General features: G+C 38.7%; 1 protein-coding gene across 2 annotated transcripts; it reads right to left on the reverse strand.

Moving 5' to 3' along the window:
• Positions 1-1,729: 1,729 nt before the first annotated feature.
• Positions 1,730-25,056, reverse strand: LOC127571712 (UAP56-interacting factor-like). 2 transcript variants are annotated; one of them, XM_052018332.1, is made up of 10 exons: positions 24,856-25,056; positions 15,967-16,110; positions 12,505-12,662; positions 10,316-10,422; positions 10,078-10,174; positions 8,664-8,722; positions 6,048-6,083; positions 4,585-4,656; positions 3,924-4,050; positions 1,730-2,225 (listed from the first exon to the last, which is right to left on the reverse strand). In XM_052018332.1, the coding sequence occupies exons 1-10, from the start codon at positions 24,923-24,925 to the stop codon at positions 2,130-2,132; spliced, it is 966 nt and encodes a 321-aa protein (XP_051874292.1). In that variant the 5' UTR covers positions 24,926-25,056; the 3' UTR covers positions 1,730-2,129. The 2 variants fall into 2 exon arrangements, with proteins under 2 accessions (XP_051874292.1, XP_051874291.1); XM_052018331.1 differs by having other exon boundaries at positions 10,316-10,419; positions 24,856-24,979.
• Between the last annotated feature and the right edge of the window lie 62 nt (positions 25,057-25,118).

A 25,118-nucleotide genomic window follows, 5' to 3' on the forward strand; every position in this document is an offset into this window, starting at 1 on the left:
TTTCTATTTTCAATTAAATTATACCTTATTCTTTAAAAAGAGAGTATATCCTCAATCTTCCTCATTTCTCCTCATATGCCAAAGGCTCAATCCAAGGAACTCATCTGGCAAACTCACTTTGCAACTCCCTCAATTAAAATAAATACTTCCCTAGATAGAGAGATGAGATCTGTACATAACATTGCCGGTACACTCTCACCAGGGCCCTGTACAATTGCAGCATGATGCTTTTAAATGGTAAGAGAATTTGAGCACAAGGCCAACATAACCATTGCCTTACTAATTGTTTGCTAATTTGTGTAGGACATGAAGGTTCTTGCCCCATTTTTCAATAAACTAAATGACCTCACATTTTCCACATATTCCATCTGCTCAGTTCTCTTAACTTGTCTACATCCCCAAACCTTTATATCTTCCTCAGCTTTAAAATATCTGAATGAACTGAACTTGGTCGCCTCATCTAAATCATTGGTATGCATTGTGAACAAGTGAGGACCAGCACTATTCCCTGCAGCACCTGACTATTCACATCCACTCTTGAAAATGGCCTGTTTATTCCTACCATTTTCTGTCCATCAACCAATTCTGAGTCTACTCCAGTATATCATCACCAATTTCACGTATTCCGATTTTGTTTAATATCCCGTGTGGCACTTCAAAGGCTTTCTGAAAAACCAGATGCACTACATCCACTAGTTCCATTGATCTATTTTGCTTATTACAGTCTCATAAGAATTTAAGGTTATCTAACTTTTCATTTTCATAAATCTTTGTTGACTTTGCCCAGTCCTATTATTCAAGTGTCCCGTTACTGCTTTCTCAATAAGAGATTTCAGCATTTTCCCTACTAAGGTGCCAGAGTAATTGGTTTGTAGTTCCTTGTTTCCTCCCCTCTTCGATTCATGTACTACTTACCAATCTGTGGGAACTGTTGTAGAATCTTAGATTTTGGAAGATGATAACCAATAATTCTATTATCTCCACACAACTTCTTTCAAAACCTTGGACTGCAGATCAACAAGGCCTGGGACTTAATCTTCCATTTCCATTAATTCCTCCAACACATTTCAAATAATGCTAATTTCTGACAGTTCATTTTTCACTCTAGACCTATTACTCCCTACTACCTTCAGGTTTTCTATTGCTCAAGCCGAGATATGACACAGAAGAATGAGCTTCACAGTATTGTCAAGAAGATCCACTTGTATAATGTCTTTTTCTGAAATCAACTCATTTAAGTGTTAGCCAGCACTAATTTGCTGTCATACTATTAAAGTCATTTCAAGCTACCAGAGCCAATTTGCACCTCATCCCTTCAGTTTGTTTTGTTTAGACTAAAGATCCAGCCCCAGTGTCCAAAATATATCATCTGTTTTAAGGTCAACAATTTAAACTTCCTGAACATTAAATTCATTTAAACAGCTCAGTAGATGATCTTCTCTAAATATTTCCTGAACTTTGGTGTGAAGACCTCATACAAAATAGCCAAGAAGAATGTTCAGTGATTGGCGAATTGTAGTTCTTTCCCAATTTCTGAGATTATAAAAACTCAGCCTTGCAAACATTCAAGAAACAAATAATCTGTTATAACTATAAAGCTGGTGTTCAGCATCCATCCTTGAAATGTTATAATGCTTTCTGTTACCTCTACCTGTAAAAGAGAGGGTACACTCATAACAAACAAATATGTGCAGCCACTTTTGGAAGAGAAAGACAATTCAATAAACAATTATTTTGGAAAACCGTGAAACAGGTAAACTTTAATGTTTTAAAAAAAAACTTAGTCCAAGATTTCAACAAGTTTTCAAAAATACTAAATTTTAGGAAAAATGTGCTGGATTTACATTTTTACCTAATGAAGTGTTTCTTGAAAGTAACAAAATTCCATATTTGCAATGTGATAATTAAAAGTTTGTTCAATTCCATCTCCATCTGCTGTTCCTCAGACAAAAACAAAGTTTAAAAATGTAATCCAAATGCCATTTCTTCTTACGTCATTGTAAAATCAGCTTCAAAGTACAGTCGAGTAGATCCACATGTATAATGTCTGTTTTTGACATCAAATCACTTCAGAGTGCATGTGAACAAGTTCCCAAGAATTCCACCAGATCAAATGTCAGTCATCTCATTTATCCCACAGTCACAAAGCGTTCTCCTTTGCTTGATGCCACTGCTTTTCTCCGTTCTTTCAGAATTGCAAATCGCTCATTTAAAGTGATACCAGTCTAGGGAAAGAACAAAAAAGTTTGTGACACACATCAAGGCAGTTTGTCCACAAATCTTTGACTGTCAACCCTCAAAATCCTTGCCGTCCTCCTGAGATTCTGCTTTGTTTTGGATAAAGTGCAGATGAATGCTTGGGTACAGAGAGTGCAGAAGGGAGGACTTTTATATCCTGATTAATATGGGGCCAGTTCTGGGGAAGGAAGGACCTGTACAAGCCAGATGAGTTACATCAGTAGAAAGGCAGGACCAATATACTCTTGGGAAAAGTTTGCTTTTCTGCATTTGGATAGGGGTTCAACTTCCTGGGCTGAAGGACAGAAATCTTGGTAGTTTTCAAAAAGATGAAAAATTTTATATGAAAGGCAGCAGAAATCAATAAACAAGTTTGAAAGACAGAGCAAATAAAGGCAGTGAAAAAAGGTGTTTGGCAGTATTTAAGTGTTTTTTTTTAAATACAAAGACTCTAGGAAATAAGCTCAATGAGCTCAGGCATGAAGGTATAGTACTTTTAATGAACAAAAGTTTAAAGGACGTAAATGGAAACTCAATTTTCAGATGAGGGAGGGAGGGAGGGAGGGAGGGAGGGAGGAGGAGGGAGGGAGGGAGGGAGGAGGAGGGAGGGAGGGAGGGAGGGAGGGAGGGAGGGAGGGAGGGAGGGAGGGAGGGAGGGAGGGAGGAGGGAGGAAGGAGGAAGGAGGAAGGAGGAAGGAAGGAAGGAAGGAAGGAAGTCCAGAAAATGCTGAAAGCACTCAGCAGGTCAGGCAGCAGCACCTGTAGACTGAAACAGGGTTAACATTTCAAACCAAAGATGCAGCCTGACCTGTGTGTTTCTTTTATTTTCTGATCTCAATTTCCAACATCTGCAGTTTTGATTGAGGAAAAAGAACTTTCTATTTTACAAAAGTTACAGCTATGAAAGGGGGTAATAAGAAACAAAATATTTGAGAGGCCAATCACACTTAAGTCCCCTGAGACAGCTACAGGGAGAAGAGCAAGCAAACTCAACACAGAAAGCACCAGAGGTCAGGAGCTGCAAGGCTGTAGTAGCTCTACTGTGCTGCCCACATTGACGAAGCAGACTTACTTAACAGCCCAATGGAATTGGATTCCATGTATTAACTGCACTGTGAACTAAACTAGCTTAGAATTATATCTAGCCTCATCTCACCCAAGAATTTAGCAAGTCTGCCTCCAAAGGTTTAAGAGGTTCACATGCAAGACAATGTCCAGTTCAAATCACAAGAGTTCAGAAGTTATCTAATGTTACTGTCTAAAATCATCTTCTGTAACAAAAAAAGGTGTGGCAGGCAATTCCTACAAAAACCAGACACTCATAGGACTTAATTGAGTGAATGACACCAGTTTGAGAGTTTATAACTTGGGATCAGAGCTCTCCTAACTTGGTGTGGTGGTATCCTAACATCAAGCTAGTTAATTACCAATCTAATCTAAAAACTAAATCATAGGAGGGGGCTCCAACACATTTTGCATGGAAACACCTGGTCTCCACTTCTGACAAATTCCCATATTGGTTTAACAAATGGACATTTCAATGCACAGACAAAGGCAATTCTTAGAGCACCTTGATGGAATATTCTCTACTGTGGGTGCTATCGAATGGGAAACATATGCATGGGGTTCTGCACAAAAAGAATGCTAACCTAAACAAAGTGTGAAAATCATTGATAAATGTTTACCTGTCTTCCAACACTATTAATATCAAATTCCAGTGGCACTCCTTTTGGTGGTTCTCTCTTTTCAGTCAATTCCTTTTTTACTGCAAACGGAATCAAAGGGGGGCGTCTGATCCGGAACTGCTGGGAACTAGATTAAAAAAAGTGATTATGGTGAAGAAAATGTGTCTCCTCCTTTTGTACATCTTTAATTTAACATAGAACAGTACGGCACAGGAACAGTTATGGAATTATCATCACTGTTCCCAAGAACTTTAATATGGAGGGGTAAAACACCCCGTTCACAATCAGTAAAAAGGATGTCAAGGCAAAATAAAGTGTTTTGGGAGTGGAGGAGAGGCAACATGCAAGTTTTAGAGACAGAAGGAAATTGAATCAGGCAGAGTGAGATTGGAAGTATATTTTGTGAACTTGACACCTGAAGGCTCAGCTATGAAGAGTACAGAAGTAATGGAGGCTGCACACAGGCCAATAAAAAGAACAAAGATATACCAGGACACGCGAAAATTAGGGAGAGCAGAAATGAAAACGGTGTGTCTTTTAAATATTTAGCAAGTCGGCCAAACCACTAAACTCCTACACCAATGCAAAGAGAGCTTATTTGAAAGGCAAATACAGTGAGACTGTTCAAATTGATAAAGTAATCACGATTAAAAAAACACACTCTGCGTTTTTGGCAGATGGGTTCTGGATGGACACAGTCAAAACACCCCTGCTGGTACTAGGAATTCGACTTCTGAAAGAAAAGAACAGTTTTAAACAAGAGTCAGCAGTGCTTTAAAATAAGTGAACAAGATTAACAAAGGAATTATTTTCTTAAATTCTAATATTTTATATTGTTATGGTCAATATAGTCACTCATGAGTCCATAGTTGGAACAAACTAAGTATTATTCATCTGCACGGGGGAGGGTCCGCACACTCTCCCCAAGGTATGGAAAACCTCCATCTTTATACATACATTCTAATACTGTTCCACTGATGTGTGATTGCCTCGTTATCACTGAACCAACCATGAATTGGAAAGTTCACGATCCATTGCTTCTGACATCATCCTTACCGCACAATCAACTGGCATGATGATCTCCTTTCTCTGGCAAGTCTATTCTCATGCTAGGCCTCATCACTTGGGTGAGAATAAAGAAAATAAAATACCTAGATACCCAAAGCCCCCGAATGCCAAGACCTCCATTATTACGGAGATGGCTCCATCATCTCTAACTACTTTCCATACAGATTGTTAGGATGCTCTGACTTTGAAGATGAGGTTATCTCCACAATGACATTCCAGTGTGCTACTTGTTTCTTACCTCACGCTGGGGACCTGCTAACTCAGCTATACAAACCAGGTTTGACCATTAAAGGGCAGCATTACACTTTTGTATCACAATATGGAAATTAACCCAACACACTACTTCTCCTCATCTTGTCACATATCAGTCTGGCTTCATAAATTATCATTTTTGTCTACAAATACATAATCAAAGACACCACCCACCCTGGACATTCTCTCTCCTCCCCCCTTCCATGGGGCAGTATATACAGAAGTCTAAAAGCACATACGACCAGGCTCGAGGACAGCTTCTATCCAGCTACTGAATGGACCTCTTGTACAATAAGATGGACTTTTGATTTGACAATCTACCTCATTATGACCTTGCACCTTATTATCTACCTGCATTGCACTCTCTGTAGCTGTTACAATTTATTCTGCATTCTGTTATTGTTTTACCTTGTACTACCTGAATGTACTGTTGTAATGAAATGATCTGTATGGACAATATGCAAGACAAGTTTTTCACTACCTCCAGGTGACAGTAATTTTCGAAATACAAAATATTTCCACCTGCCAGAACTTTTAAAAGCCCACTATAACTTTAAGAATTGCTGAACAGATCCATTAGTCTGTGACATGAATGAATTTGGCAGATTTCAGTGATAGCAACTCCTCCTTTGTACTTAGATTGGCTACATCATATTCAAATGGCACTCGTCTTGACAAGATGCATCTGGATGTTGCAAACTGCACTGTTCCATTCATCCCTTGATAATTAGTTCTCTTATACCTCCTTCAACAATTGAGATATTCAGCAAATTTTAGTGTAAAGTTAACAGTTTAAGGACTTACTGATCAATTGCTGTAGCTCCAGAATTGGATGACCACCTGAAAAATAAAATTATAAATCAATTCAGATTCTCTATCTTCAACTATTGTATTTTTATTAAGGCTTGTAACAATTAAACAGAAACTAAAACTAAAATAAAAACATGCTCAAAATCTGAAATACAGAACTAAAAATGCTAGTATTACTCAGCAGATGAGGCAGTATCTGTAGAGAAAGATACAGGGAACATTTCAGGTTGATGATCTTTCATCAGAATGGAGGAGTAACATGGCAAATGGAAGACACCTACTCCCACTCATTTCAGTTTCCTGAATCAAACACCAGTTGGACAGATTTAGCTCTCAAGCTGTTATGCAGCCAAAATTTTGTTTTTAAATTGTAAATTTACTTTTTGGGATGTGGACATTGCTCGCAATTTCTGTCCATCCTCAGTTGTTCAAGGTGCCAGTGCCATCTTCTTGAATGGTTGTAGTCCTATTGATGCTAACATAATACTATTGGGTTGATAATTCCAAGATTTAACCCAGTGACACAAAGGTACACACTTCCAGGTGGACCACTTCAAGGGAACCTGCAGCTGACAAGTGTTTGCATGTGAATGTCACCTTCATCCTTCTTGGTTGGAGAGCCCCTGGGTTTGGGTAGTACGATCATCATTACAGCCCATGCAACTTCATGGTACATTTTCTAGATGGAATACAGGGGCGAACTTTTTTTTTTGTTAGTGTGGATGAGCTACCCATCAAGTATTAGGGTGGCTTTGTTCTGAATGATGTCAAGTTTCTTCAGCAATGCTGGACATGCAGTTATCCAATCAAGTAAGTATATTCCAGCATACTATTGACATATCTTATAGATTGTGTGAAGGCTTGGGCTGACATGAAGCATGTCACTCTCCACAAGATACCCAACTTCTGACCTGCTCTGTGTGCAGTTGATCAATCATGATCCCCAGGGGACTTGGCAATGAAAATGCTATTGAACAGCAAGGGTAAGATGGTAGTGTAGCAGTTAGCGTATCACTATTATAGCGCCAGCGACCCACATTCAATTCCGGCCGCTGTCTGTAAGGAGTTTGCACATTCTACCCATGACTGTGTGGGTTTCCGCCGGGTGCTCTGGTTTCCTCCTACATTCCAAAGACAGAACATTCTACACAAAAGGTGCATTTCACTATGTTTTAATGTACATGTGACTAATACAAAAATCTTATCTTAATCTCATGTACCAGTCTGAAGTCCATCAATACATCACTAGAGTGATGTTGGTGGGGGGGGAGGTGATGGGAGAGGGTGAATGCAAAGGCACAGGCCAGTAATCTGGTCAATCACACGTCTTTAGAACAGTAGAGCAGAGAAACAGGCCCTTCGGCCCACGAAGTCTATGCTGACCATGATGCCAATTTAAACTGCACACCTGCCTGCACGTGGTCACTATCACTCAATTCCCTTCCTGTTCATATGCCTGTCTAAATGCCTCTTTAATATCCACAGGACTTGGTGCAGGGGCAGTAGCATTTTACAATTTGCATAAATGACGGATGACGCACCAGAGTTTCTAAAATGCTGATGACACAGATAGGTAGAAAGCGAGTTGTGAAGAGAACAAATAGGCTAAGCCAGGGGTCAAAGATTCAACAAATGGAGTATGATATGGAAAATGTGAAATTGTCCACCTTGGCAGGAAAAATAAGCTTGGAGATGCAGAAAGATCCAAGTGTCGTAGTGCATAATTGACAAAAGGCTGGTAAGCAGGTACAGCAAGTAATCACGAAAGCTAACAGTATGTTATTACTTATTCTTAAGGGTCTTAAATACAAAAGAAGGATGGGAGGTTATGCTTCAGTTGTACAGGACGATAGTGAGGTGACATCTGCAGTACTGTGCAAGAGTATTAGTCTCCTTGATTAAGGAAGGATACTAATGCATATGAAGCAGACTTTACTTTTGTAGTTCACATGTTAACTTGTCAACTTGCATCAAAATTCATGTACAGCAAGACAGAGCAGATAACAAATTGGATTAGGGATGGTGCACCTAAAATATAACTAGGCAAGCACCTTCTATAAAAATTATGGTAATGCATGCAGAGACACATTGAAGATTTTAATAAAATGTTCTATCTTTCATGTTGAATACAATATTTTAAACACTTCCTGATTCAGACACCTTGCTGTTTATTAAATATTCTTCAATCCGATTAAGGAACAGCTACTTGCCTTGTTTGCATAAGTCCATGCCACCATTTTGGTCTCAAATTTTGGTGAAAAGTCATATAGCAAGTCTGTGGGGTTTGTGTCAAGTGTAATGAAGAAATTAGACAATTTGTTCACCACTGATTAAAATACTATTTAATTTTTTGCATTATCATTTGGGAGAAATGCTTATTTGTTTTAAAAACCTCTAACCCAAAGCTCATTCAGCTTGTGGGCACCAACTCAACATAGAAACTGAACACATATACAATAGTCATTTCTACATTAACCCATGAAGTACAATCTCTGATTTTTACAAGGACGGGATGCTTTAAGCATCCTTGAACTTGAACACGTATCTAAATGTGAAAAGTACTTTTAACTGCAAAATCTATTTAAAATTATCTTCAATGTTCATACATACTGTTGTGTTTGTCTCTTAATTGATGTTCCTTTCACCCCTTGTTCAGTTTGCATATGCACCTGGGTTTAAAAGTACACATCAGTTAATTGACTACCTTCAGATATCTTCATATTGTTAACTTCAAAAAAAAGTTTTCAGTTATCTTCCCTTCTCCATTACTCAGAAAGAAAAAAACAAAATTTCTGAACTATCAAAGTGGCATAGTGCACCAAAACACACAAGTGAAAAGTCAGCATTCATGGAAGAACACATGACCTTTTTGAATATACATCTTTGCTCCATAGGACTAGGAACTCAGGTGAGCTTAATTTAAAAAGACTGCAAAAATAAATATAGTTAATACCAAAAAGAAAGAGAGACACAGAAAATGTCAAAGTGCTGCAAATACCAAAGATTATAAATAAATGCTGAGGAAAAGGGGAATACACAACTTCCCAACCTTTCTGTGACTACACGCCTTTAGTAAATAATGGGCTTGATTCTTTCTGCCCTTAAAGTTGCCTAACAAGCTCCTTTGTTCTATACAAGATCCATCATCATCACGAGTGAATAGGGCTCAGTAACGAATGCGACTCGACCATCAGCATCCATATTCATGTGAACATTTATTCAAATGTCAAAGTTTTACATAGTTTCAGATATTTACTGAATAAAAACTAAAGTAAATATCAGATTTCGAGAAAAAGGTTTCAAGTGCAAGATGTAGCTAAAATACTGCCACTAGTGAGACAGAAGGGCATCAAAGTTTGCGCAGAATACCAGGAAAAGGGGGATCAAGTCAGACAGTTCCCAATACTTGTTTATATCCAACTAAAAGAAAAGGCTCAAATGACTGACATTAAACCCAGATTTATACTAAAGGTGGCAAAATATACACAGTAAATTCTGGAGTTAAAGTGCAGCTCCAGTGAACACCATCAGGAAGAGAGAAGTGAAAATTGCAAGGAAATGAACATGTAATACTCAGGTTTTTTGGGTACATAGCACAAATATTTTAAAATTCATACATAAGTTATTCATACATGAAGGATTTTGTTTTAAGGTGGCACCTTTAAATGCACAAGTTTTTATTTCAGTCCACTTGCACAAGATTAACTATAAGTTTAGAAGATGAAAATAGACATGAGAGCTAAAGTAGATGAACTATTTCCTTTGCTGCTTAGAATGTTGCCTTCAAAGGGGCTGTAGGCAATGACAAGGTTAAGAGTCAGATTTTTTCCAGGAGGAAGCAGTATCATTCTAAAGTCCAGTGCTAAGCTCATGGGACAAATCCCCTTTTCATTTCATGCTTCAACATCTTGTATCATATCTACACACTGTTCGAATTGAATGAATATAATCAGTACCTAAAAGAGTTCAATCAAATTGAAACAATAGATTTTTCAAAATTTCTTTTGGGCACACTCTTAAATACCTTTAGGCCTCTTTTGAAAAGAAAAGTTGCTTGCCGTGCTTCTTTATTTTGCTGTGTCTGTGCAGGGATCCTGGAAAAATTGGTCTGAATGGAATTCCTGAAAATATGACAGGGCAATAAAGGGGAGAAAGAAATTTGTTTACATGATGAATCTAAAACAATTTCAACACAACAATATACATCCCATATTTAAACCTCTCTTCTCATGAATCTCTCATGAATTCATCCATCTCCTCACCTCTTTAACTGTAATGAATGCTTCAATGATGGCATGAATCTCTGCTGTCCTTCACTCGGCCCAAAAACTGATGCACTTCTCAGGAGTGGAGTTCTCCGTCCAGCCTGCTGAAATCATTTAGAAGAAATCAACACCAAATACAGACATCCTAAAGAGGAGGATGGGAGGGGGAAGGGAGGAGAGAGACGTAATCAGATTCCTTATGCTCAAAATACATACAATGTGTACAATACTGAACTTCATTTTAACGCTAGGATTTACCATAACTGGTTAAATTTGAACTTTTGCTTTGCAAGTCACTATTGTACTTTGCATTCTTAAGTAAATTTAAAATGTACTTAATTTATATCCTTTATTCTTAATATTTTTGATGTTTTGGAAGCTTGCAGCAATATCCTTCATAATGTTCCAATTTGCCAGTCTTTATACCTCAAATTTATTATTTTGTGGTATTAAAATTAGCTGGACAATGACAGAATCATTAAGTCACTGAACTAAAAATCCAAAAAAATCTGCACCATTAAGTGGTAAGAATATGCTGTAAAAAAAATATTAAATAGTCCACAATTCGCAACAATATTTTGATCAATAATAAATGACCATGGCCAAGAAGTCCAGGTGACAAATGTTGAAAAAGAATGGGTTAGTTTGATTAGGATGAATCCTGCAGTCAGGTAATCTGCCAATACTATCTAGGCTCAGATATGAATGCTAAGAAATATCAACTTGAATTCATATATTAGCTTTAACAGCAAAAGACACCAAGGCAACTTGTAGGTCAAAGCACAATACCATGCCATAGAAGAGGGAATTCTGGAGCTTAAGTGCTTGGCAACTGAAACAATAATTTTCATTTGGTGAACTTATTAAAAATGGGGATAATCAAAATCCTAGAAATGGAGGAGCTTGGATATCTTGAAGGGTTATAGCTGCAGGAAAATGACAGACAAAAAGGGAGGGCTAGGCTATGGAGGAATTACAAAGTAGGGACATAAAAAGGCATTGCTTAACCAGGAGAGAGTGTAGAACAACATAGGGAAACAAAATAAATCCGATTTTTGGAGATCTCAGTTTTATCGAGGGTAGACTGAGGGCAGCTGGCCCGGAGTACATCAGAAATGTCAAGTCTATAAAAGTATGGACTAGGTTTTCAATTGCAGATGAACCAAACACAGTGGATTTCAGCAAAGTTAGAAGGTATCTTCATTGGGTATAGCTCAGGAGGTCAACAATGTTCCAAGATTGTTCATTTCAGGTTGTGAATAAGTCAGCAGTGAGGAACAGCAGTTTGAGAACATTTTTAATCTTCCAAATGCTTAGCTGAAAGAAACTTCTGATCATCAAGTAGTGTTTGTCAGCCATGCAAGACTGGAGAAGTTAAAATATATAATGGCAAGGTAACACTGTCTGTCAATTATAAACATGCAGAAAGTGATGCTTTCTTAAATGACATTGTCAAGACCAGCAAGTAGATGAGAAAGAGGAGATGGCCAAGGTTGGTCTTGGGGAAAATGCTAGGATGTAAATGGGGTGTGGAAAGAGAGACCACTGGAGGTGATTTGCTGGATGCCACTTGGACAAGGTATCTAGCATTACCCAACAAGGAATAAATTGCTTCAGGGAAATGAAAAAGAGTAACATTCTCAACATTTAAAGCACACTTCTGGAACCTCTACAAATTCTATTATTGAATAACTACTGCCAACAAAAGTAAATAAAGCCAATTTGTAATATGGTTGTTAATTTCTGCACAGCTATAACTGCACAAGATCTCAATCGGCAACTGTACCTTTATTTATCAGTGCTTGGTCATTGTTTTCAACAATTAGCACTTCTGGTTAGAAAAGTTTGCATCAAACTAATATGGAAGAAAAAAGTTCCAAGTTTATTGATGAATGGCCTTGTTCATCACTGGTCTTTTGGCTGTTTGTGTTTCAAAAAGCCAAGATACAGCTCATATTGAGAACAAAATCAGAATGGGCACGTGTTTAAAAGAGGAGTTTTCAGAGGCTATTACTTCATCCTCTGATTGAAGTACGAATAGCATGTTCATTATTCCTGTGGATTTCAATGAACTGGGGCGACCAATTCAAAAAGAACCTTAAGATTTTACTGCCTAATCAGTTCACCTTACATATAAAGCAATGTAAAAGAATAAATGCCAAGAAATAAAACCCTACACAATTTACCTTATGACTTAGGGATGACCTGTTTGGTGTGCTGATCGATTTCTGTAGCATCAAAGCCTTTCTTGCTGCCAGGCCAGTTATCAAACCCTGAAATCGCCTCCTCCGTGGTCCAGAAACTTTTCTTCTACCTAGTGGTATCTGCCTATTCACAGCTTTTCCTGTAATAGTTTAGGAAAAATATTGCTCATTGTTACCAGTTAAAAATTCATTTTTGATCAGGTATAATATCCCACATTGCATAAACAAAAATTTAATATCATATGCCTCAGCTTAAGCATGCAGATTTCTTGGATCTCATTGCTCTGAATGAATATAAAGTTAAGCTTCAACATGTCTCACTTCTCTGAAATCTCCTTCTCCAGTCATGGCAAATTGGAACCTAATAACTGCAGCATGGTGCAGTGGGTGAATTTACAATAGGAACTAATTTAAGACAAAATATTCATTTTGTAATAGCCGAGCAAGACTCAAAGAAATCAATAATACAATTTTAAACCCGATGCTCCTTCTTCTTAAGCAGTCCCTTGGGATCAAGTACGACATGATTCCACTCTAGTTCTGAGGATTATGAGGTGACTAATGAGGACAGTATGGGAAGCAGATTTTTTCCATAAATGGAGCATGGGTGAGCTAATTGATATTTATGAGATGGCGTGCTCCGTCTTTTATGTGCTCCCAATACATGGAATCAAATATAAGTATCATCTTGTATCCTTTTTTACCACTTCATGTGATCATGATCCTCAATTCAAAGGGGATGCTGCATTTCGAGGCTTTAACCCTAATTTTGAATCTTTTCCTCTTTCCATCTGGTAATCTTTGAGATAACTCGAAGAAGTGTGGCTGTTTCCAGAGTATGATATCAAGCGTGCAAATGGAGTGGTCTGCCAAACAAAGCTGACCATAAAGCTTAGTCCTCAGTGCTGGGGAGGACATTGGTTTGCTTATTCTTCTACTGAAATGAGAAGATTTTGTGGTGATAGCATTAGTGGTGTTTTTCCAGTGTCTTAAAGTGCCGGATGTTGGTAGGTCTCAGAGCGTACAAGGTCAAGGATCATTGCTACCCAGTAGACCACAAGTTCTATGGCAGGTTCAAGGTCTTCGACCTTTAGTACCCATTCCCTCAAATGCCTGGTGCATGAAGAATGGTTGTCTCTCCTACATGGAATCAGACCACTACTGTCAGTAGGAAACTGTCAGCCAAGCATCCTACAAGTGCATTTAGTGACCCTGTGGCTTCTTTCCCTTTGTTCACTGTGAAGCAGTTCTCACTATCGTCTAACATAAGCAGGAAAGCCTTTTAAAATAAAATCAGTCCCTTCCCAGAATGGGGCTGAGTGATAACCAGAGATGGGGTTATCCTTGATGGATAAAAGCACTTTACAGAGCATGAAAAGCCTAAGTCATAGTTCATTTACAGAACATTTCTAGTTTTTATTAGAACCAAGTGTTCTCATTTAGGATTCATCCATCAATGAGGCAACATCGCTAAAAACTGTTTTCTCCAATCCTCCGAGAATGTGGATTCAAACAGGACAAAGGAGCAGATAGATGCAAAGAGGCCCATTTTTTTCCAGGTTTCTTGGTTGCTTGTCAGATCCAAGGGTCACACACTTTGCTTAGTGGATGTTACTGATGTAGGGGAACAGATGCCAATTATCTGAGCCAGGGAAGTGGGAGAACTGTGGGTGAATTATTGGCCTAGCAATCCAGAAGACTCTGCTAGAGTGACAGGAGTTAAAATTCCACTGTGGCAGCTGGGATATTTAAAATTTAGTTAATTAAACTCATCCTCAAATTAAAAAGCCAGCATCTGGAATGGTGACTAGGAAACTGCTGAAATGTTGTAGTAACACATCTGATTATGAATGCACGAGGGGGGGAAAAAAGTCAGCTTTTCTTGCATTGACCAGTTTATTTGTGAATTCAGACCCATATTAATGAGGCCAACTCATAAATGCCTCCTCATTTGAGGGTCAATTATTGAGGGATATCAAATGCTGGTCCTGTTGGTGATGTCCACAACCTATGAATCACAAAAATGAATTAAAAATGTGTCAGTTTTTAAAAACAATACTGTGGAAAGGCATTTACTGGTTGCATAAATGTAGAAAAATACAAGTAGGGATGTGCTGGAGCTTGGAAGTTTAGTGCAGCCACAAAATGTACACCTTGTGGTGTAAGCCGAGTTTGAATGAGAAGGTGGGGACAGTGATGGAATCTGCCAAGATCTGCCTGTGTTTTTATGGGCAGACAGAGTCTCCTTATTTTGGTGAACATAGAGAAACTGAGAGGGTACATCTGTCAGGGCTCATCAAGCTGGAGCTTTTTCCTCCAGCAAGTCACCACAAAAACAAGAGGGCATTGGGAGAAAGGAGTTTTAAAGGGGATCTGAGGGGTATGGTTTTTTTTTTACACAGAGTGGTTGATATCTAGAACATGCTGCCAGAGGAGGTGATAGAATCATAAGCCACGTTTAAGAGGTATTTAGTGTACCTGGCAAAAAAGGTCAGCACAGATGCAAAGGACTGAAGGGCCCATTTTTGAGCTGTGTAACTCAGACACATTTAAAGTGATTGTGAAATTAATCACTGATGTCTGCCACTGTGGAGAAATAGCTCCCAAGATAGAAGTGGTACATCTTTTAATCCACGTACTACCTAAATGAACTGATAGTCAAGTTTTCTGTCATCCGAGACAAATTTGAATCTCAACACTGTGCATACTGTTGCAGCTCCTTATCAGGACACATCATGAAAACCTACATTCCGATTGCAAATCGAGACTTTTCTACATAAATATTTTAAAGCCACAGTGGGGAAGACTTCCGAACACCATTAAATAACCTAGACTCAGCCTTGTCAAAAAAAAACTGTCTTCTTCCCCTCATGACAGCAGCTCATACTGTGATGCTAATAATACCAGTGGCTGATCCCTTAAGATAATTTGCAGATTTTTCCCATAAATGGCACTCCAGGAATATGCTTGTGCACTTTCCAGCAGTGGCTGATAGATTAGAGGAGCTTTTTTTTTTGTTAAATACTCTCTACTACCAAGGATGCAATGGCAAACTTTTGCACCTTACATCTGCTTTGACAAAGATCAGCAGTTGTTAAATAGGTACTAAGCCCAGAAGCATTTCAGTTCCTGTGGCTCAATCATATACATTTATCAACTGTTTTTTTTAAAAAAGATTTCTGATGAATTTTTAAAGACTCTAAAGAATCGCTTAAAAACATTAATATTCCTAAGTATTGGAATTATTTGCAAATCAACTAGAAATGAAAGTTAAAACACAAAAGTTATCCTTCAAATAAAGAGCACTGAAGGACTAAAGTGTTGGTATCAAATGACGTCTCTGATTTTGCTCCAGCATTCCAGAAGTCTCCCAATTTACAGAGGTAATGGTTTCAGATCAAAGATGCTTCAAGTGAACTGCAGCTCCACAAGTTCTAAACTCACCAGATCGTTGTGGAATTCCACGCCAACTGCTTGACCGCTTCAGATGCATTGTTGAATAGGAAGAGCGATTTAATATCTGCTTTCCTTTATGTGGTACAGATTTCTTCACATTACGTTGCTTTTTATTCAGTTTAATTATATCATCTGTGGTACACAACACGTAATCAAAAGTTAAAGGATGATAAAGATTTTATTCAGAGGGAAGACATTAAAAACACAAATTAAAAATTGCAGCTGAAAAGTAAGCTTGCTATCGTCACCATTTAATATCTTGCATGCTGATAAATTAGTTTGCTTTTAAATTTCCTATATTAACACAATGCACTGTTTTATTTAATTGCACAGTGACACTTCAGAAACTCAAATACTTAATATAATTGGAGTTCCCTCTTCTTATCATCAGTGAAAGACCCACATTGGAATTAAGAAAGCACTAGCATCAATTGGAGGGCAGGATACAGCAAAAGTTCTAACATACTGGCTGAGACCCCAGTTATTCACGAAAATTGGTGGAGTTGTGAATAGTGAAGGTTATCAAAGGATATAGGATAGAGATCAGTTGCAGATATATGGGTGGAGAAATGGCAAATGGAATTTAATCCAGGCAAGAGAGGTGTTGTACTTTGGGAGATCAAATGTAAGGGCAATCTATACAGTAAATGGCAGGACCCTTAGGAGCATTAATAAACAAAGGGATCTTGGGGGGGGGGGGGGGGGGGGGCAGCGGCGGCAAGTCCATAGTTCCCTGTAAATGGCAACACAAGTAGAGAGGGTTATAAGGAAGGCATACGGCATAATTGCCTCTACCAGTCGATGCACTGAGTATAATAAGTTGAGAATTCACGTTGCAGCTGTATAAAACTTTGGCCAGGCCATGTTTGGAATTGTGTGCAGTTTTGCTTGCCTCATTACAGAAAGGATGTGGAGGCTTTGGAGGGGGTGCACAACAGTTTCACCAGGATTAGGGAGTATGAGCCATAGAGAGGTTGGACAAACCTGGGTTGTTTTCTCAGGAGCGGAGGTGAAGGGAGACTTGATGGGAGATTTATAAAATTATGAGAGGCAAAGATAGGGTGGACAGTCAGAGTCTTTTTCCCAGGATAGAAATGTCAAATACTAGGGGACATAGCTTTAAGGTGAGAGGGAGAAAGTTTAAAGGGATGTGCAGTGCAAAGATTTTTGTTTTGTTTTAAAAACAGTGAGTGGTCGATGCCTGGAAAGCACTGCTAGGAGTGATTGTGGAAGCAGACACAATAGTGGCATTTAACAGACATTTAGACAGGCACCTGAACATGAAGAGAATGGAGGGATATAGATCACATGCAGGTAGGTAGGCTTAGTTTAATTTGGCATCATGGTTGGCACAGACATCGTGAGCCGAAAGGCCTGTTCCTGTGCTATGTTTATATTAATATTCCAGAACCTTGGCCCCCTTAGAAATAACAGGAATTGGACCCAAGCATTGAAGTTCTATCAATTCTGTTAAACAGAGTATTCAACTACAGCAGATGAGATATGCAGGTTAAAATTATATATTTAAAATCATCAAATACATTTTATGAACAATTCTATATACTTCCACATCAAATAACAAGTTACCAAATAGAAAAACAGAAAAGCAGCCAGACCACCTATCATAAATGCTGTTGGAAGTCACAATAATCCCAGTGCAACCTGGTTTTCCAAAGTCTTGGCATATCTAGATTCAAAGTTAAAAATAAAACAACTTGCAGAATTGCACAAGCTGTTCAGTAAGACCAGAATGGTTTCTCAGTCATTGACCCCCAATGCAAGAATTCTTGATCCTTTTCATTCCTCATCTACTCCTCCCTCACAACCAACCATCTCAGATGAGTAGTATCCCAGTAAACCACTATAACTTAAATAGAACTCTGCTGTTTTGCAGGCTTATTCTTTGCAAATTGTTGTAGGTCCACCTGAGTTTATCTCAGCCAACTGTCTGTCTGCGTTTGCATACATCAAATGCTGCTAATTTACAACGGGTGTTCTAATACCTAAAAGGTGTTTAGCCTCTAAATATTAGAATCAGAATACTGAATCATGTTTGCATCCCACAGTACATAGTGTTACTAGGCTGACCCAGAACATTCCTAGTGTTTTCCCAGTTTAAGATGTCAACTAACATTAATTTTAACTCCTGCCTGAAGAAATTATTACACCAAAACCCCACGTTGCCACACTAGTACAACTTTATTAGAAACTGAATTGCAATCAAGTGCAACTTCCTCAACTGAAAACTTAGATGCGCATGAACATTTTGCCCAATCAATTCTTCCGTTCACAAAAGACTCTACAACCTGCTCCCCCACTTCAGCAATTACATTAAAACTCCAATAATGTGACACCCACAGGCCTTTGGTAGTGCCAAACTAGATTTTCTGGATTATTGTATGCAACTCCTATTAAAACCCACCTTATTTTTTTTAAGGTTACATAGTAGTAAGTTTTCTAGCAAATCCAGCGAGTTTAGAGTGGAAACATGCAAGAACACTGGAACCCAGCAGTCCTGATGAAGGGTCTCAGCCTGAAAAGTCAACTGTTCATTTCCTTCCATTGATGCTGCCTGACCTGCCGAGTTCCTCCAGCATTTTGCGTGTATTGCTCCAGATTTCCAGTATCTGGAGTCTCTCATGTCCTGACTGCAAACCTACCCACATCCCTGATATTCCAGATCCCAACCCCACCCACACGCCCAGACCACAGTCTGGATTCTCACCCACTTGCACTCTGGACTAGATCACATTCTGGATGAGTGACAACAGTGAGAAGCCAGTCTGTCAGGATTTCTGAACAACTGGTGCCAGAGTAGAGTTTTACTGCATTTAATCATTTAAAATTATCTCATTATTTTTGTATGCAACAGTTGTTGATGTCAGTTTTAAAACTTACCTACTATTTGGTTAAGTGGCTGTCTCTTGCACCCAACAGTTAATGTCACCTACTACATTTACTTTTCTATCAATTTTTTTTTTAAGATTTTACTTGCAGCGTGGTAACAGGCCCTTCCGGCCCAACGAGTCCACGCCACCCATTTTAAACCTCCAAATTAACCTACCCGTATGTCTTTAGAATGTGGGAGGAAACTGGAACACTCGGAGGAAACCCACGCAGACACGGGAGAACGCACAAACTCCCTACAGACAGTGACGGGAATGGAACCCTGATCGCTGGTGCCATAATAGCACTGCGCTAACCGCTACGCTACCATGCCAGCACGGTAGTAGCACTTTCCATAACATGGTGCAAGAATAATACAGCATGTTATGCTCATTTCCAACAAAGAATGAAAACTAATGTAGACCAATGGTTTAACCATATTCTTGAAACAACTCATTTCCCCTCAATTATGCTCATAACACTCAGACTTTCATGAAGGAACAAGCTTAGGGCTATATAAAATAAGATTTTATAGTCAGCAGCAAAGAAATGGAGCTAACTATGGACCTCAAAAAGACAGTTGCCCACAAGTGTGGCTGGACTGCATTTCCTAAAAGCTGCTGTTAGAGATCAGTCTCATTGGACATCCGGTGCCTTTAGGAGTGATGTCATCAAGCAAACTGAACAGCAAATCACATTGAAGAATTGCTATTGACAGGAAGCCAAAAAATACTTAACTAACATTTTTGAGTGAATAAAAATTAGAAGAGGATTAACCCACTTGTTAAATAAATATATTTATATCCATAAATTAAAATATTCAGACTATTTCACAACATAAAATTAGATCTTCTTAAGACCAGAAGGGTCATTAAGCATTGATTATGACGCAATAGTCCACTGAAAAATTCAGGTATACTTAATGTAACAATGTTTTAAGGTTTATTCTTCTGTAAACAATGCAAATAGTTTTCTTGTCAATTCACTAATCTCAGATTTTATCTTGGGAATGGTTTGCAAAACATATCAGTGAATGACCAACTTCTAGATTTCTGCCTTTAATGTACATGAATAATAAAGAAGCTGCTGTCAAATTTATTTCATTATAACAGCAAAAGCTGATAGCTTCAGCATTTCTTATCACAAATCACTGACTTAACAGCTTATCTGAAGCTGCCACTGTTTCAGTTGCCTTGCAGTGATAAATTAAACCTATACTTTAGTTTTATGCAAAGACAAATTGCATTGTTGAAGCAATATCACCACATGCTTCTAATGTTAGTGTGATAAGTTCTTTTCATACAGGAAGTACATAGTGACTGTGTACCAGGTCTTGGAATAATTATAAGCTATATGGGAATAAACAAAACTTCCACATCACTTTGGACCATTAAGCATCAAGCTTGTAGGAAAGAACAGTCTGATACAAATGAGAGAACATTGTCAATGAAACCATATTAAAATACACCTCATTTTGTTGGCAATTGGAGGAAATGCATCTTCAGTGGTGAACAAATGATAAACATCTCTTATCTCTTCAATAACTTATTAGTCACATGTACATCGATATGCAAAAGATGCTGTCTGGGGGCAGCCCACAACTGTTGTCACGCTTCCGGCGCCAACATAGCATGCCCACAACTTCCTATCCTGTACGTCTTTGGAACATGGGAGGAAACTTGAGCACCCAGAGGAAACCCACGCAGACATGGGAGAATGTACAGACTCCTTATAGACAGTGATCAGAATTGAAACTGGGTCACTGGCTTTGTAATAGTGTTACACTAACCGTTACACTACCGTGCTTGCCCAGTATCTCCAGAACTCCTCAGATGTTGCCTGATGATGTATACATTAGAATAAACATTACCAATGACACATTTCAGGGTGTACACCAGTAAAAGGCTTTTCTTTTTCTGTTAATAATAAATTAATTCCCAACTAATTGACACTACCCTGAATGAGAAGTTAATTGTCTTTAACTAAAAGAAGGGCAAAGATGTCCTCAATGCTCTAATGGAATTTGTTGTAACATCAGGGAGCTACCAGACAAACCTAATATTGGTAGCAAAGAAGCCTCCCCAATCCAAAAGGCATGCGTGGTTTCAGGGTCCTCACAATATAATGTTGTCATTTGAATAGTCCAGACCAAGCCACACCCACAAAACAAAGCTTTGATAGGCAGCTAAGACATACCAGTGAAAACTTTTAAAACTATTTAGAAAAATCAATGAAAGAACTGAAAATCAAAAATTAAACATGTATGAACACCTAAGCAAATTCAATCAATACAACACAATTTAAATTACCTCAACAACTTCTTAGGCAGGCCTTTAAGACTAACTTGCTTCTACTGTTTTTGTGGGTTCTGATGAGATGTCTAATGAGGACAATATGGGAAATGCAAACTCTTCCAGTTAGGGCTAGAGGTGGCTGATGGGTGAGGGTAGGTGCATTCCTTCTGCCATTCAAGCAGGGTTTCTATGTACTCCAATGCATGGCCTTGAGGTTATTAGTACCATTCCAAATATTCCTTCTCTACTTTGAGCAGTCCCAGGCCAGAGTTTCCCAGGAGCCACTGGGGATGTTGTACCTCACAGAAGCTGAGCACATCCTTGAATTTTTTTTCCCTCCATCAGCCTGATAACTTCTTCCCTTGATAAAACTCAGAGTACAGTGTCTGTTTTGGGAGTTTGACATTAAGCATGGGAACAATATAGCCACAATAACATATCCAGCCCAAGGTCTTGGCTGTGAATAACTAGGGTCTTAATTTTAGGGATGTTGATCTGGAAGAAGATGCTAAGGTTGGTTTGCTTATCCTTTGCAAATTCAGGGTTTTGTGGAGACAGTGTTGTCAGTGTTTTTCCAATACTTTGAGATGCTGTTGTCCAATGTTGTTAGTCCAAGTTTCAGAAGCACAAGAGATGGGTAGGGATCACTGCTGTCTGGTAGACAATGAGCTTTGAGCTAGGTCTGGGGTCTGTCACCATAAACTTGTCTATGTCCCTCTTCATTCAAATGAATGGATACAGTCATTGGATTCAATCTGGCACAGTAGTGTAGCGGTTAGCGTAATGCCATTACAGCGCTAGGAACCCGGGTTCAATTCTGGCCGCTGTCTGTACGTTTTCCCAGTGTCTGCGTGGGTTTCCTCCGGGTGCTCCGGTTTCCTTCCACATTCCAAAAGATGTACGGGTTAGGAAGTTGTGGGCATGCTATGTTGGTGCTGGAAGTGTGGCGACACTTGCAGGCTGCCCCCAGAACACTTCACAAAAGATGCATTTCACTGTGTTTTTCAATGTACATGTGATTAATAAAGATATCTTATCTTAGAAGTTCATCAGACAGGTTTTCCAGCTTGCATTGTTACAAAGTTTTAACATCAGAGCACAGAGAATCATGGAAGAGCAGCCAGAAAGTGAATGGCTTCCACGTTTATGCAAGAATCCTGAACCTGATGGCACTCACATTGAGAAACACCAGCAGTTCTGTAGGGAGCTGCTAGCATTTCCCAAACAAATTCTGATCTATTGTTTTGGACTGATTCCTGCGACACTGGCAATAGTGATGTCAATTCAAAAAAATATGATATACAGAAGAGTTAGCAAGGATGCCAGTTAGATGGAACAAGGGAGTCCACAGAAAGTGCACTTACCAGAACTTAGCTCCAGCATTTCGATTCACAATGGAAGAAAAGCTTTACAAAATAACATTTGGAGATTGCAAGGTTTTGGATGATACACATATGGTTTAGTGAGCAGTTTGCCTTGTACCAACTAACATGTGGTAAAAATACATTGGCATCAATTAGTGGCCATATCGTTACAGGGATAAATGTAAACAATTTTCTGGATTGAAGACAGACAAGAGACTGCAGATGCTGGAATTTGGAGTTAAAAAAAATAAGATGCTGGAAGAACTCAGTGGGTGAAGCAGCATCTGTAGTGGGGGGAAGAATAGAAAAGAATTGTCAAGTTTCAGGTCGAGATGCAAGGTCTCCTCCCAAAACATTGACAATACCTTTCCCTCCCCAAACAGATGCTGCTCAACCTGCTGAGTTCCTCCAACAGTTTGTACTTTGGACTGAAGATAATGGGCATTTAGGGTTAGTGTTCTATTAGTAATAAAAGCAATGAATTATGGTGTTTTATACTTATTAAGACTGAATAAAAGGGTAAAGAACATGCCAAACAGTGCTAAATGTCTTTCCAAAAGTAGACGCATGCAGACTCCTTAAATGAAGTGTTCAACATTCCACTTACTCATCCCAGTGCATTTACAAATCAGATAAACCACTTCACCACACCCAGTAATCAATTTAAATTGTCGAAGGAATGACCTGAAGATTTTCAGTGTTTAATAGCACACAAAGAGCAAGTGTATAAAAATGACATATAATTTGTCTCTGATGAAGAGATGTGGAACTTGTGCAGGCAGATAGGATTAGTTAGATTTGCAGTCAGCACAGACATCGGTAGGCTGTAGGGCCTGTTCCTGTGCAGTATTATTCTATGTTCTATGATTTCTGTCACAAAGCATAATTAGAATTTTCCATAAATTGAACTTTCCATGATCGAACTATTTCAAAAAGATGACAGAAAAATGACTTAACTCTTAATTCTGTTTTCAAAATCATTACACTGGATGAAAAGGGCATCAACACTTATATTGGTGCAGCATAAAGGAAGCATAAAATAAAAATTGAGAGAAAAGCCTTGCTTGTCTTTTAGCATTTAACATGCACCATAATCTCCACCAAATGACTTGGTACTTGGCTAATTGGAGTTTACAGGACAATAATCATTGAACTGGTCAGTCTCAATAGCCCACAGTAGATTAGTTTAAAATTTTATTTTGACAGTATGGAAGAAAAATCAAATCACTATCTGAGGATTTGCAGTCAAAGGAATTGATAGACAGATCAACCAATCTCTAACTGATCAGCAAAGAGAAGAGGTTGAAGGGGCTGGGCAGCTTTCAATTGTTCCAATGCGACCTCCCAACTGCAACGTAATGTCAAAACTAATTATGCTGATCAACTATACAACAACCAATTGCTTTTGCACTAGACTTAGTACTACACAAGAAATGCCTCAAAAGTACATTTACTTGCAGCATAATAAAAATGGTACATGTCATTCAACTAAAGCATAGTTTGGAGAAGGAACTCTTAGGAAATTGGATAATGACAAAGCCACAAGTAATGGTAGTACAGGATTGTTTCATGTCTGTTTTATGTCCTCATTTTTCAGACTTGGTCATCAAAACATAATATGAATTAGCTAATGTTCACCGCATCATTTATTTAACAAAACAAAGTTGCTAAGTTTAATTATTTATTTCATTGCTGAACATGCAAAGCAGACGTTAGTGACATTCCTATTACATTCAGCATCAAATTTTAGACTTAAAAAAATAGTTCCATGTCAATTCTTCAAGGCTATTGGTGGTGGTGGTGGCGGCGGCGGCAATTAGCGGTGGGGGGGGGGGGGGGTGCAGAGAAAGAGACACCAACAGCTTTTATTCTACACACCTTCAGTGACTAAATTATGCCACATTTAAAAACTCTAGATAAGTAAAAAAAAATCCTGGTTTAATTTATCATGTTTCAATGTGCTATACTTCACAATATACTCACCCTCTTTTTAAAAAAAACGTAAAACATCCTAATAACCTTCCCAATTTTCAAATAGATAGAAAACTTATCATCCTAAAGCTTGGAAAAAGCTGGAGTACAGTTTGGGTTAATACGCAAACCACAGAGCAATATTTAAAACTTCAGCGAATGTAATCCACACGTACGCAGCCAGGCATATCTGCCTTCACTCTGCCATTAGAATTCCCTACGTTGTCCCTGTATCCCAAAACTGGCCAGGCCACGATCTCGATTTAGCGTACATTTCAACTATGGGGTATCCATTTTCCGCTCTTCAAGTCAAAACAAACGTAAGACAAACACAGGTACACGAAGTGCAGTCGCCAACCTACCCAAAGACATGTCGAGTTTGTCAGGTCCCGTGTCCCCCATTACCGCCTTACTCCATTCCATGCCGACCATCTCCACAACCCCGACCGCTCGCTTGGCGGCACACCGACGTCTAACGCAAACGTCATCACGCAATCTCACGCACAGGGGACGCGCGCCACCATTGGTGCTTCAAGATCCGATATTTGTGTTAGGTTGATGCCAGTTTGTAAATCGACGTAAGGAGAATTAAATTTTCATCAGACAAAAATGTATCTGTTTCTTA

Source organism: Pristis pectinata, chromosome 6, assembly GCF_009764475.1.
Source record: "Pristis pectinata isolate sPriPec2 chromosome 6, sPriPec2.1.pri, whole genome shotgun sequence".
Lineage (NCBI taxonomy): Eukaryota > Metazoa > Chordata > Chondrichthyes > Rhinopristiformes > Pristidae > Pristis > Pristis pectinata.